At 35.8% G+C, this 12,883-nt stretch overlaps 1 protein-coding gene and 1 non-coding gene across 2 annotated transcripts; both read left to right on the top strand.

Moving 5' to 3' along the window:
* Positions 1 to 1,412: 1,412 nt before the first annotated feature.
* Positions 1,413 to 2,138, top strand: LOC147793130 (uncharacterized). The gene has a single exon (XM_087121863.1). It carries the CDS (start codon positions 1,413 to 1,415, stop codon positions 2,136 to 2,138), a length of 726 nt encoding a protein of 241 aa, XP_086977989.1.
* A 7,860-nt stretch (positions 2,139 to 9,998) lies between these two features.
* TRNAP-CGG (transfer RNA proline (anticodon CGG)) lies at positions 9,999 to 10,070 on the top strand. Its single transcript has one exon. It is a non-coding gene; the product is annotated as a tRNA-Pro (tRNA).
* Positions 10,071 to 12,883: the final 2,813 nt, after the last annotated feature.

Genomic DNA, 12,883 nt, shown 5'->3' with positions numbered 1-12,883 from the left:
AAGCATTGATTTTGATGTCATCTTTACCTGAGTCGTGGTATACTATTGTTGCTGCAATCAACAGTTCATGAGGATCTGATAAACTGAAGTTTGATGAAATTCGAGATGTCAGCAAAAGTATTCCCAAACGAGAAGTAAATTAATGAGACCAAACAAACATGAGCGATCAAAATCAAGAAATCGAGAAAAATCTCTAAATAAACCGAACGTAAAGTGTTGAAATTGTGGAGAAAAATGACACTTTTGGACAGATCGTACAAAATTGAACAAAAGAAAAATCACAAATTTGAAAATGACATTGATTCTATATATTCAACCGAGATACAGAGGATGCTCTAATTTGTAGCATGAATAGCCCAACTGAATTCTGGATTTTAGATTCAGTTGCATCGTTTCATTTGTCTTCAAGTAAGGAATTGTTTCAAAATTTCAAAAAAGGAAATTTTGGGAAGGTGTATCTTGCCGACAACAAAACGTTGGAGATTGAAGGGAAGAGAGATGTCTGCATACAAATTCTAGCAGGAAATTGGTGGACGTTATAGGATGTCAGATATATTCCTGATCTCAAGAAGAATCTGATCTCTATTGGTCAATTGGATAGCACAGGTTATGCAGCCGAGTTTGGAAAGAGTTTGGGGAAGATTGTGAAGGGTGTCATGGTGGTAGCATGACACAAAATCTGGAACCGTATACCCCACTGTAGGGTGTATAAACATGGTTGCTATTGCTAAGAGTGCTTTCAATTAAAGTCTACTTGAATTGGAAGCACTGTGAGTAACAACAATCATGTTTATACACCTTACAGTAGTGTCAATAGACTTGCACATATGAGATTCAAAAAAATGAGATGATGGCTGTGAATGGAGTTTTAGAAGGCCTAAAATCTATTGATATGGGTGTTTGTGCGAGTTGCGTTATGGAAAAATATAAACGAGTTAGCTTCACAAAAGCTGCCAAAGAACCGTAGAAAGTGCGATTGGAAATGGTTCATACAAACGTTTGGGGACCATCTCCAGTTTCATCATTTCTAGTACCAAAATTTCATTGGTTAGATGTCTTGCACTCTGCAGCAACAACTCTCTGTTGTCCTAAGGCTATTCAGATATCTCACTACCACTCTATTAAGAGGATATTTTGGAGATATATTTTAATAATTAGTTAGAATATATCTGAGATATTTAGGGAGTTGTTAGTAAAGATTTGATTAACCGTATATTTTATTTATTTACAAGATTTAGTTAGTTATATATTTTTTTCTATTTTTAGGTATTAGTTGATAGTTTGTATCCTATTTAAACGTGGTAAACCTGAATGAAGATCATACTTTCGATCCCAATTCTATTTCTATTTCTCATTCTTAACATGGTATCAGAGCACCGATCTTGGTGTTCTTAAATATCAAAATTTCCTTTATGGCGGAATCAGCCAAATCCAGCTTCAAAATTTCGGATGTTGATTTAACACATCCTTACTATATTCTTCACTCTGATCAGCCAGGATATTCACTTGTTCCAATCAAATTAAATGGAGCAAATTACCAATCCTGGAGTAAATCAGTTATGCATGCTCTTATTGCCAAGAAGAAAATTGGCTTCATTGATGGCACAATTGAGGAACCGTCCCAAGATGCAAATTCAACTGAATTCGAACTCTGGAATCAGTGCAACAGTATGATAATATCTTGGTTAACTCATTCCGTTGAAGCAGATATCGCTAAAGGCACTATTCACGCCAAGACAGCTCATCAAGTGTGGGTTGATCTTCACGATCAATTCTCACAAAAGAATGCTCCAGCAATTTTTCAAATACAAAACTCGATAGCAACGATGTCACAAGGAACCATGACACTGTCAACATATTTCACCAAGCTCAAAGCACTCTGGGATGAGCTGGAAGCGTACCGCACACCATTTACCTGTAATCAACGTCAAATACATATTGATCAACGCGAAGAAGACAAGTTGATGCAATTTCTCATGGGGCTCAATGAGTCTTATAAAACGGTGAGATCTAACATATTGATGATGTCTCCATTACCTAATGTGAGGCAAGCCTATTCATTACTTGTACAAGAAGAGATGCAGCGTCAGGTAACTTCTGAACCTACTAAGAATTTCTCGATTGCATCAGCAGTGTAGAAGAAAACAATATATTCAAAATTCACCAAGGAAAAATCGTGTGAACACTGCAATAAAAGTGGTCATACAAGCAATTGTCGAATTCTTAAGTTTCACTGTAAGTTTTGTGATAGAAGGGGCCATACAGAAGATTGGTGTCGACAGAAAAATAATTCTGGAAGGACAAGACAAGTCAATCAACACAATAATCATGGATATCGATCATCTGCAAATATGGCCGATGTTTCACAGTTGAATACAGAAGAATAGTCACCTAATTCCATTCCAAATTTTTTTTTTTTTTATGAGCAATTACGACAGATAGCACAAGCCTTATCTACGATCAATCATCACCCTTCTGGTAATTCTGACAATCACATCAATGTTGCAGGTTTGTTTCCCATATCTACATTATCTATTAACTCTGCGAGTTCTAATTCATGGATTCTCGATAGTGGAGTTACGAATCATATAGTATCAAAATCTTATGTTATGACTGAACCAAAGGCTGTCATCATGTCTACAATAAATTGCCTAATGGAGAGACAGCACGTGTGTCACATACTGGCAATATTTCCCTTAGCCCTAACCTTAAATTAAACAACATTTTATGTGTGCCTTCATTCAATTTAAACCTAATGTCGATCAGCAAACTTACCAATAACTTGAAATGTTATGTCACCTTCTATCCTAATTCTTGTGTTATGCAGGACTTGGCGACGGAGAAGATGATTGGCTCGGGTAAACAATTTGGAGGTCTCTATCATATTTCTTCATCTCCAATCAAATCTTCAGGTCATCAAGTATCTCAGTCATCTGATTTGTGGCATTTACGCCTAGGTCATCCTTCTTTTTCTCGTTTTAAATTTCTAGCTGATCAATTGCATCTTAATAATGCGAGTTATTCTCATAATTGTAGTATCTGCTCGATAGCAAAACAAACTAGGTTGTCTTTCCCAAGAAGTTCAATAACAACTCATTCTGCCTTTGATCTGATACATTGTGATGTTTGGGGACCACATAAAATTCCTACCCATTCTTGTTTGCGTTTTTTTCTCACTATTGTTGATGATTTTACTCGATGTACTTGGGTTTTTCTAATGCAACATAAGTCAGAAGTACATCATTTGTTAATGAACTTTGTTAAATTCGTTCAAACTCAATTTCATACTACTATCAAGATAGTTCGATCAGACAATGGGACTAAGTTCCTATCTTTGCAACCATTCTTTACTTCTTGTGGTATTGAATTTCAGCGCACTTGTGTCTATACTCCACAACAAAATGGAGTCGTAGAACGTAAGCATCGCCATATCCTAAATGTAGCTAGGTCTCTTCTTTTTCAGTCACAAGTTCCACTTAATTTTTGGGGAGAGTGCATTTTAATGGCTGTTTATCTTATAAATAGAACGCCATCACCATTGTTATCTAACAAGACACCCTTTGAAGCACTCTACAAACGACCACCTACATTTCATCATCTTAAAGTTTTTGGTTGTAAATGTTATGCAACTATAGTACATCCTAAGCAAAAATTTGAACCTCGGGCAATTCCTTGTGTTTTCGTAGGATATCCTTGTGGTCATAAAGGTTACAAGTTGTATGACATGCAATCTCACAAATTCATTATCAGTCGTGATGTTAAATTTTGTGAAGATGATTTTTCTTTTTCATCAGCTTCACAAACTTCGACATTAGCTCCTTCGACTCCTGTTGTACCACTTCATGATCCATCCTACTCAAACATCCATCCTCCACCTTCTATTTCTTCACCTCTTATTCCTCCTTCACCTCCTATCCCTTCACCTACTACTTCGTTGTCTCCTCCACCTTCTCCAGATTCGCCCACTAATTCCAATCCTATCCCACCTGATACATCAGCTCCACTCCGACGTTCTACTCATACTAAACAGCCTCCAGCTTGGCATAAGGATTATGAGATGTCTTCTGGAGCCAATCATTTAACCTCTAGCTCGAGTCCCAGCACTGGCACCAGGTATCCCCTTCATCATTACCTTTCATTCTCTCGTTTTTCTCCTACTCAACGTGCTTTTCTAGCTCTTATTACATCCCAGATAGAACCTAAAACCTATGACGAGGCAGTTGGCAACCCGTTATGGCAGCAGGCTATGAATGATGAAATTGCAGCTTTGGAACGTAATCATACATGGTCTCTCGTTCCTCTACCACCTGGTTATAAAGCTATTGGTTGTCGTTGGGTGTACAAAATTAAATACAACTCTGATGGTTCTGTTGAACGTTATAAAGCTCGACTTGTAGCAAAGGGATGCACTCAGGTTGAAGGTATTGATTACACAGAAACATTTTCCCCTTCAATGAAACTTACTACACTTCGTTGCTTACTCACTGTTGCTGCTGCCCGAAAATGGTTCACCCATCAGTTGGATGTTCAAAATGCCTTTCTCCATGGTAACCTAGACGAGGAAGTTTATATGTCTTTACCACCAGGTCTTCGCCGACAGGGGGAAAATACAGTATGTCGGCTCCATAAATCTCTTTATGGATTAAAACAGGCTTCTCGCAATTGGTTCTCCATATTTTCTACAACTATACAAAATGCAGGCTACACTCAGTCTAAAGCAAATTACTCTTTGTTTACTAAGAGTAAAGGTACTTCTTTCACTGCAGTTCTAATCCATGTGGATGATATTCTGTTGACAGGCAATGATCTCAAAGAAATTCAATATCTCAAGACTAGTTTACTCCAGAAATTTCTTATCAAAGATTTAGGAAATTTGAAATATTTTTTAGGCATTGAATTTTCTCGATCTAGAAAAGGAATTTTTATGTCTCAAATGAAGTATGCTCTAGACATCCTTCAAGACACAGGTCTTACAGGAGCACGTCCAAACAAATTTCCTATGGATCAAAATCTGAAACTTTCTTTAACTGAAGGAGAGAAGTTGAATGATCCAAGTAAATACAGACGGTTGATTGGCAGATTAATATATTTGACCGTCACTAGGCCTGACATAGCTTATTCAGTTCGTATGCTTAGCCAATTTATGCATGAACCAAGAAAACCACAATGGGAGGCAGCTCTTCGAGTTCTGAGGTACATCAAAGACACTCCTGGTCAAGGACTCCTACTGCCATCTGAAAACAATTTAAGATTACAAGCATATTGCGATTCTGACTAGGGTGGTGAACTTCCAGACGGTCTATTTTTGGGTTCTGCATTTTCCTCGAAAATTCAATTATTTCTTGGAAGTCTAAAAAGTAGACTAATGTGTCCAGATCATCAGCAGAAACTGAGTATCGAGCTATGACAAATACTTGTTTAGAGTTAACTTGGTTAAGATACATTCTTCAAGACTTGAATGTTCCACTGTCCGAACCAGCATTATTATATTGTGATAATCAAGCAGCATTACATATAGCATCCAATCCAGTTTTTCACGAACGTACAAAACACATTGAAATAGATTGTCATATAGTTCGAGAAAAGTTACAAGCTGGAATCATCAAACCGTGTTATGTTTCGACCAAAATGCAACTGGCAGATGTTTTTACTAAAGCTTTGGGAAGACAGCAGTTTGACATTTTGAAGGACAAGTTGGGTGTGATCGACATACACTCTCCAACTTGAGGGGGAGTATTAAGAGGATATTTTGGAGATATATTTCAATAATTAGTTAGAATATATCTGACATATTTAGGGAGTTTATAGATTTGATTAATCGTATATTTTATTTATTTACAAGATTTAGTTAGTTATATATTTTTTTTCTATTTTTAGGTTTTAGTTGATAGTTTGTATCCTATCTAAACGTGGTAAACGTGAATGAAGATCATAGTTTCGATCCCAATTTTTATTTCTATTTCTCATTCTTAACACACTCTTTTCCTCCTCACCATATCTAAACACTATAACTTTGATCCAGTATTGTCTTATATGGTTAACATTCCCTCTTTAATGTACAAGGACATTTTATAACTACCACGAAACACAATAAATTCATACCAGTTTTAAAACATATCATATACATCGAAATAGGGTTAGACTGCTTACTTGATCGTGGCGAGACGTGTCATCCAACTAAGTCATAGAGATATACGACTTTTTATTCTAAGTAAAATCTATATAATCTAAAATTTGAGTGCTCTAATATTAATCTGCCACAACACAAATTTGGAGTGTTCATGTAATAGCCCAAAAATAAATAAAGAAATAAAAAAAATAAAAATAATTATAAAAATAGTTAAAATAATAATAATAATACATTAATTAATTAATTAATTAATTAATTAATTAAAATAAAAAAATAAAAAAAAATAAAAAAAAACCCACAGAAATAGTGGGGTAGTATTTCTTTAAAGCCATCTGCTACTACATCTTCCAGGTTAAGGCAAGACATTTCTATACTAACCTTTTGTAGTTCAAACTCTTTTTTCCTCACGAACCGGTTTCGAACCATCACTAGTGTCTTCTCCATTATCCTCCGGCCTTAGAACGGAATTGTGGAATCCAGTGAGTGACTAAACTTGGGAGGGATTTTGTATATGTGAAGAAAGTGTTTGTGAAAGGTTTTTCTCAAGGTTTTTCACTAGGAAGAAGAAGACCTTCCATATACCATGATCACTCTATTTAAAGAGTCATGTTTGCATGTTCATGCAAATTTGAGATCACCAAATTTTGACACTTAAAATTCCACTCAAATGTTTGGGATTATGTGGCAAGCATGCATGTTTGAGTTAACCAAATTTTGACACTTAAAATTCCACTCAAACTTGTGGGGTTTATTTGAAAGCATGCAAGTTTGGTTAAACCAAATTTTGACACCTCAAAATTCCACTAACATGGAATTTTGCATTAAATGGAGTCAACATTTTGACTTTCTTCATTTTAATTCAACAATTAATTTGAATAATGAATTTCAAATTAAAGTAACATTAAATGATTAATTGAACTATTTAATTAATATTTAATATTAATTCAAATGCCAATCTCAATCAATTCCGACACATAATTGATTAAGATATTTAAATCTTATTTACATATCTCAGATTCTCTCTTTTTGTTTAATTCGTAAATAAAACAAAAATGCGGTTAAATATATTGTATATATGTAGCGCATATTCCCTAATTTGAATTCAAACACTTCGAAATCACTCGTCACACTGTTCTATGGTTTAGTCCGATATGAGCTAGCAGAGGGACTTAATGGACCTATAGATCATGGGCTCCAACGATCCAAGATTAACCGGTTAAACTCATTAACCTTGTTAACCAACATTCGTTAACTACTAGGACACTCCACTATAGCCTAGTAGTTGCACTCCCCTCACTATAGATATATTTCTGTCCATTTGATATAACCATGATTAGTAAGTTGATCCTTCACAGGTTGTTTGTAACTAGAGCTGGGTCAATTTACCGTTTTACCCCTAAAGTTACTTCTTGTTCCTTATGTCTCACTGATCCTCTAATGAACAATTTGTTTGTGGTCCAACCAGTAAACCGAATCCCTCTCAGGCTAATGAGAGGGTGGGGCCCCTTGTTCAAGACCTGGAGTCAGTGCTTAAGGGAACTACCTCTCTTCTATCCCTAAAAGTGGGTAGGAGTGAATTCCATCTTGCACCCCACATCCCCAGCCATTCACCCAGTCTTACCCCTGAAATGGGAGGCCTATTGAGTCGGCGAACTAGAGCCACTCTCACCCATGCAAATCTAAGGATAATTCCGAATAAAAAGAAGTTCATGGTTAGCTCAGGATTAAAACCGAGTTACCTAGGTTATCGAATGAAAAGAAAATCAGTCTCAACAGTAAACGACATTATAAAGTGAGAGTGGTTTTCTTCATGGTCCGATCTTATGCAATACTCATTGCATAGGACGCCCCCACTCACATGTCTCCACATGTACAATTTAGTGATCACATTGTTTATATCATATACAAAAGTGGGCCGCATCCATAGTGTCCCCAGAATAAGGTACTCAGCCTTATCCTTATACTATAGATCATTTTGACTATATCTACTTGAACTTGATCCACTCTTATGTCTTTACATATAGTTCAAGTAATCATACTATAGCCAGAGTGTTCTTAGTTTATTGGATTTAGATTAATGATCGTAAAGTTCACTTTATTCAATAACAATCTTTACTGAATAAACAACAATAATAACATTATTGAAAATAGAATATGTTTTTGTTTACAAACTATGAGTTTTAGGACATAAAACCCAACAGATTTGAGGTTTGTTTTAACTACGGAATGTCCCCTAGACCCCTGCTGAAATGCAAACCGAATAGTTTGGGTTGCATTTGACAAAAAGGGTAAGGGGAAAGATAAGATTCCTACCGACCACAAACTTAAGGTTCAAAATGCAGATAATGGAAAATGTTTCATTGCAATAAAAACGGGCACGAGAAAAGTCACTGCCCAAAATACCCTTCAGAGAAGAAAGCCGAAAAGGCACAACAAGGTAAACATGATTTACTAGTTGTAGAAATACATTTAGTAGAGTATGATCACTTAACCTGGATACTGGATTCAGGGGCCACTAATCATATTTGTTCTGGTTTTTCAAGAAACTAGTTCCTAGAGAGTGTTTGCAGAAGGCGAGATAACACTCAGGGTTGGAACAGAAGAAGTTGTCTCAGCAAGATCAGTAGGAAATTTAAAGTTGTTTTTCGGAGATAGATTCATTATATTAGATAATGTACTTTTTGGTCTAGTGGTATGATTCTCGCTTTGGGTGCGAGAGGTCTCGAGTTCAATTCTTGGAATGCCCCTTTAAGAGATTGTAGAATTAAAGATATTTATGTACGAAGTAAATAAATACACATTAAAATAACACAAGTTAAATACAGAGGTGCGGGGATCATTACCATGCATCTCCATTAGTCTTACTTTATATAAGTTTATTAATTAAGAATTCCGTGTATTGATTGTAAAGGGTTGATGATTTTCTTTCCGTTAAATCCTTGAACTTCCACCTATACAAAAAGACGGACCTCAACAAAATGCTTTGAGCCCTTCAGCTCCCAAGAAATATAGATTTCAAACTTGAGAGAAAAAATCATATTTCCACCTATACAGAAAAAATCATATTTCCACCTATACAAAAAGACGGACCTCAACAAAATGCTTTGAGCCCCTCAGCTCCCAAGAAATATAGATTTCAAACTTGAGAGAAAAAATCATATTAGATTTCAAACTTGAGAGAAAAAATCATATCAACTGAGAGCTAAAAATGATAGATGAAAAAATCATATCAACTGAGAGCTAAAAATGATAGATGAAAAAATCATATCAACTGAGAGCTAAAAATGATAGATGAAAAAATCATATCAAGTGAGAGCTAAAAATGATAGATGAAAAAATCATAGCAAGTGAGAGCTGAAAATGATAGATGTTCGAATTTCGTCTAGTGGTATTATTCTTGCTTAGGGTGTGAGAGGTCATATGACAATAGTGAGATTGGTCATATCATTATGATTCTAATTTGAGATTACATTTACTCGCATGTTTTTTCTAGCATGAGATAGCAATCCCATTATAAATATGGTTAAATGGTAGGGTTTTTCTAACATGAGATAGCAATCCCATTATAAATATTGTTAAATGGTAGGGTTTTTCTAACATGAGATAGCAATCCCATTATAACTATTGTTAAATGGTTGCAAAGAATGCTCAACGTAGTAAAATTGTGAAAGGGACGAAGTAAATCCCAAAGGAATGCACATATGCTTTAGTGGCAATGCAGCTTCAACCAAAATAATTTGAGCGGAGTCATTCATAATCTCAAACGTACAAGGTAGGTTCTAAAGCACAAAAATATGTGGATAAATTTTAAATATAGAGGCGCATAAAACATATGGACTAGCAACTAAAAATGATAGATTCACTACATGGGCATTTGGTCTAGTGGTATGATTCTCGCTTCGGGTGCGAGAGGTCTCGAGTTTGATTCTCGAAATGCCCCCTTCAATTATATCAAGTTGAACAAAGAAATAAAGATGTTTGAAAAAAAAAAAAGGAAGAAGAAGCTATATATATAATCTTTTTAATTATAATTTATAATTGTGTAGGTAAGATTCTCTTCCAATCTTGGAAATGATATCACTTTCAAATTATTCCATGAGGGCTTGAGAAAGTCTTGCAAAAGAAGATGATGGTAGTACCATTTATTTTTGCAGAATTTTGATAGAGCCTCGACCCTAACTTCAAAGGCATTACACCCTTGACCCTAACTACAAGGGCATTTGGTCTAGTGGTATGATTCACGCTTCGGGTGCGAGAGGTTTCGAGTTCGATTTTCGAAATGCTCCCAACAATTATATCAAATTGAATAAAGAAATAATTCACATGGATGTTTATAAAAAAAAAAAAAAAAAAAAAAAAAAAAAAAAGAAGAAGAAGAATAGAAGACTCGAAACCACTTCCAATCATTCCATGAGGACTTGAGATTCTTTCAGCAGTGAGACAATAATTATGCGACTCGACGAACAAGTCAACTATGCAAAATTCAAACTGCATGGACAACAGCAGTGTATGCTCGAGTCACGTTTGGAAGAAACTAGTCACATTCTCCTATAATACATTTTCGAAAATTTTAGTCCGGGAGGGTGTAGATATGATTTTGATGACTAGTCATACACCCTAGTGGCACAACAATAATGGTAAAGACCTATAATACATTTTGGGAAATTTTAGTTCGGGAGGGTGTAGATATGATTTTGGTGACTAGTCATACACCCTAGTGGCACAACAATAATGGTAAAGACCTATCTAACATGAAAGCAAGTAAAAGGGGTTTGGATTGGGAAATTGTTGTCCGGGAGGGTGTAGATATGATTTTGTTGACTAGTCATACACCCTAGTGGCACAACAATAATGGTAAAGACCTATCTAACATGAAAGCAAGTAAAAGGGGTTTGGAATGAGCATGCCGCCTTGGACAACAAATTATTTACAAAAATTGCTGAGACATGCAGCCATAGACAACACGCCATGGGCAATCGTGACCGTGACATCTGTCCCCACACAATTTATTGATATCTACATCAACCAACTCTTCATATACTCAGCATTGTAGGACGAGGCTGACTTTAGGTCTCTCGATGCGCTTCCAGCTGATCTCAGAATGAGGAGTCTCTTCCAATCTACTAGGAGCTGTTGAAAATCACTTCTCGGTTCGTTGACTCTTCATGTCTTCTCTGTTGGTGTCTTCCCTACTTTCTTCGCATGAAAATCTTTCTTCTTTGCATGACGTCATACCACCTGCTTCTGCTTGATGTCTTCTTGGTCAAAATAATAACGTTTCAAGTTACTAACGTGGACAACAAGGTTAGTCTGCATCCATAAGAGCAATTGGATCCTATATGATGTCTTCATAATCTTGTGGATAACTTCGACTAGTCCATAGTATTTTTGCACCAGTCTTTGGTTCTTGTTGCTTTGAACTTGAAGTTGATATGACGTTAACTTATATAAACTCTCTATTTTTCTTGAAATTGTTGTTGTTGACGCTTCCGACTGACCCTTCTCTTCATCCATCTGGTATTTCTGTGTGAACATGTGTTGCTTCAGTGACTTGTTTTTTTTCTTCCTTCTCCAATAGAGGCGTTGGCTTGGTGTCTTTGCCCAGCATTTGAGTGATCATTGACAAGAGCCTCTGCGGGTCTAATAAACTTGACTGTTAACAAGTCATTTAGCTTTTCATAGAATTTAGCTAGCTATCCAGATTTCGTGGTATGATTCTTGCTTTTGGTGCGAGAGGTCTCGAGTTTGATAACCAAGAGTGACCCAATTCACTCCTCTCGGAAGAGAATGTTTGCTCTTAACATCATTTTGTGTTTCACTTTCAATTGACATACCTATCCAGATTTAAAACTAATCTTGTGATTTATCTCTCCAGGTGAGAATAAACCCATTATCTAACCTTCTTGTCTTGCATCGTGGTATTCATGTAGTGGGTTGGTTCACTCGAGCTCCCCTTTTCAAATACAACAATGGCAGCAAGCGTAGATTCATCATGGCTAAGATTCTTTCTCAATTGTACTATCATCATCATTTTCACCCCTCTTGGTTGGTGGATGTTTGTCTGAATGATCGTCATGTTAGACTCCGTTATTACTAGGCATGTAACTTACCTAGATAATTAATTCCAAGAAAATTTACCAAGTCGGGTTAGACTCCATTACTACTAGGCATGTAACTTACCAAGTCTCCAGCTTGATAATGAACTTACCAAGAAAATTAATTCCAAGTGCTTGTAGTTTGAACGATTGAGAGATCATCTCCTCTTGATTTCTTCTTCAATTGTGTTCCTTAACTTACCCTACAGCTAATTGTATAAGGCTCATTAAATGAATCAATCTCTAGAACAAGAATTTTGGACTCAAATTTCTAAATTTCAAACTTAAAACATTTACCGAAAGTAAACTGATGGGTTCCAACGTTCCAATATCTTTTAGCCTTTGATTTCTTAACCAAAGTGTTTCCTCTCATAGCCATAAAGTTGTACAAATTGGTTTAAAATGATGATATTCATTATGGATGAGTAATTTCGCGATTTTCAGAATTCTTGGCTAAAAGTTGCATAAAGAAATTGAAAGCCTCCATTGGCTTATTTTTCTTCCCACCCTCCTTACAAACTTAGTATTTGTGCAAGTTAGATATGGAGGCTGACTATTTATAGTAAAAATATATACTAAATATTTATATATAGTAAGCGGTTATATCTATTAAAGCTATATGTAATAGACTGAAATCATATATTTACCCATCAGTCAA

Source organism: Cucurbita pepo, chromosome 3 (assembly GCF_057944985.1).
Source record: "Cucurbita pepo subsp. pepo isolate OVF chromosome 3, ASM5794498v1, whole genome shotgun sequence".
In the NCBI taxonomy this organism is placed as follows: Eukaryota; Viridiplantae; Streptophyta; class Magnoliopsida; order Cucurbitales; family Cucurbitaceae; genus Cucurbita; species Cucurbita pepo.
The sequence above is the reverse complement of the archived record's forward strand: the minus strand, read 5'-3'. Positions and strand labels throughout refer to the sequence as shown.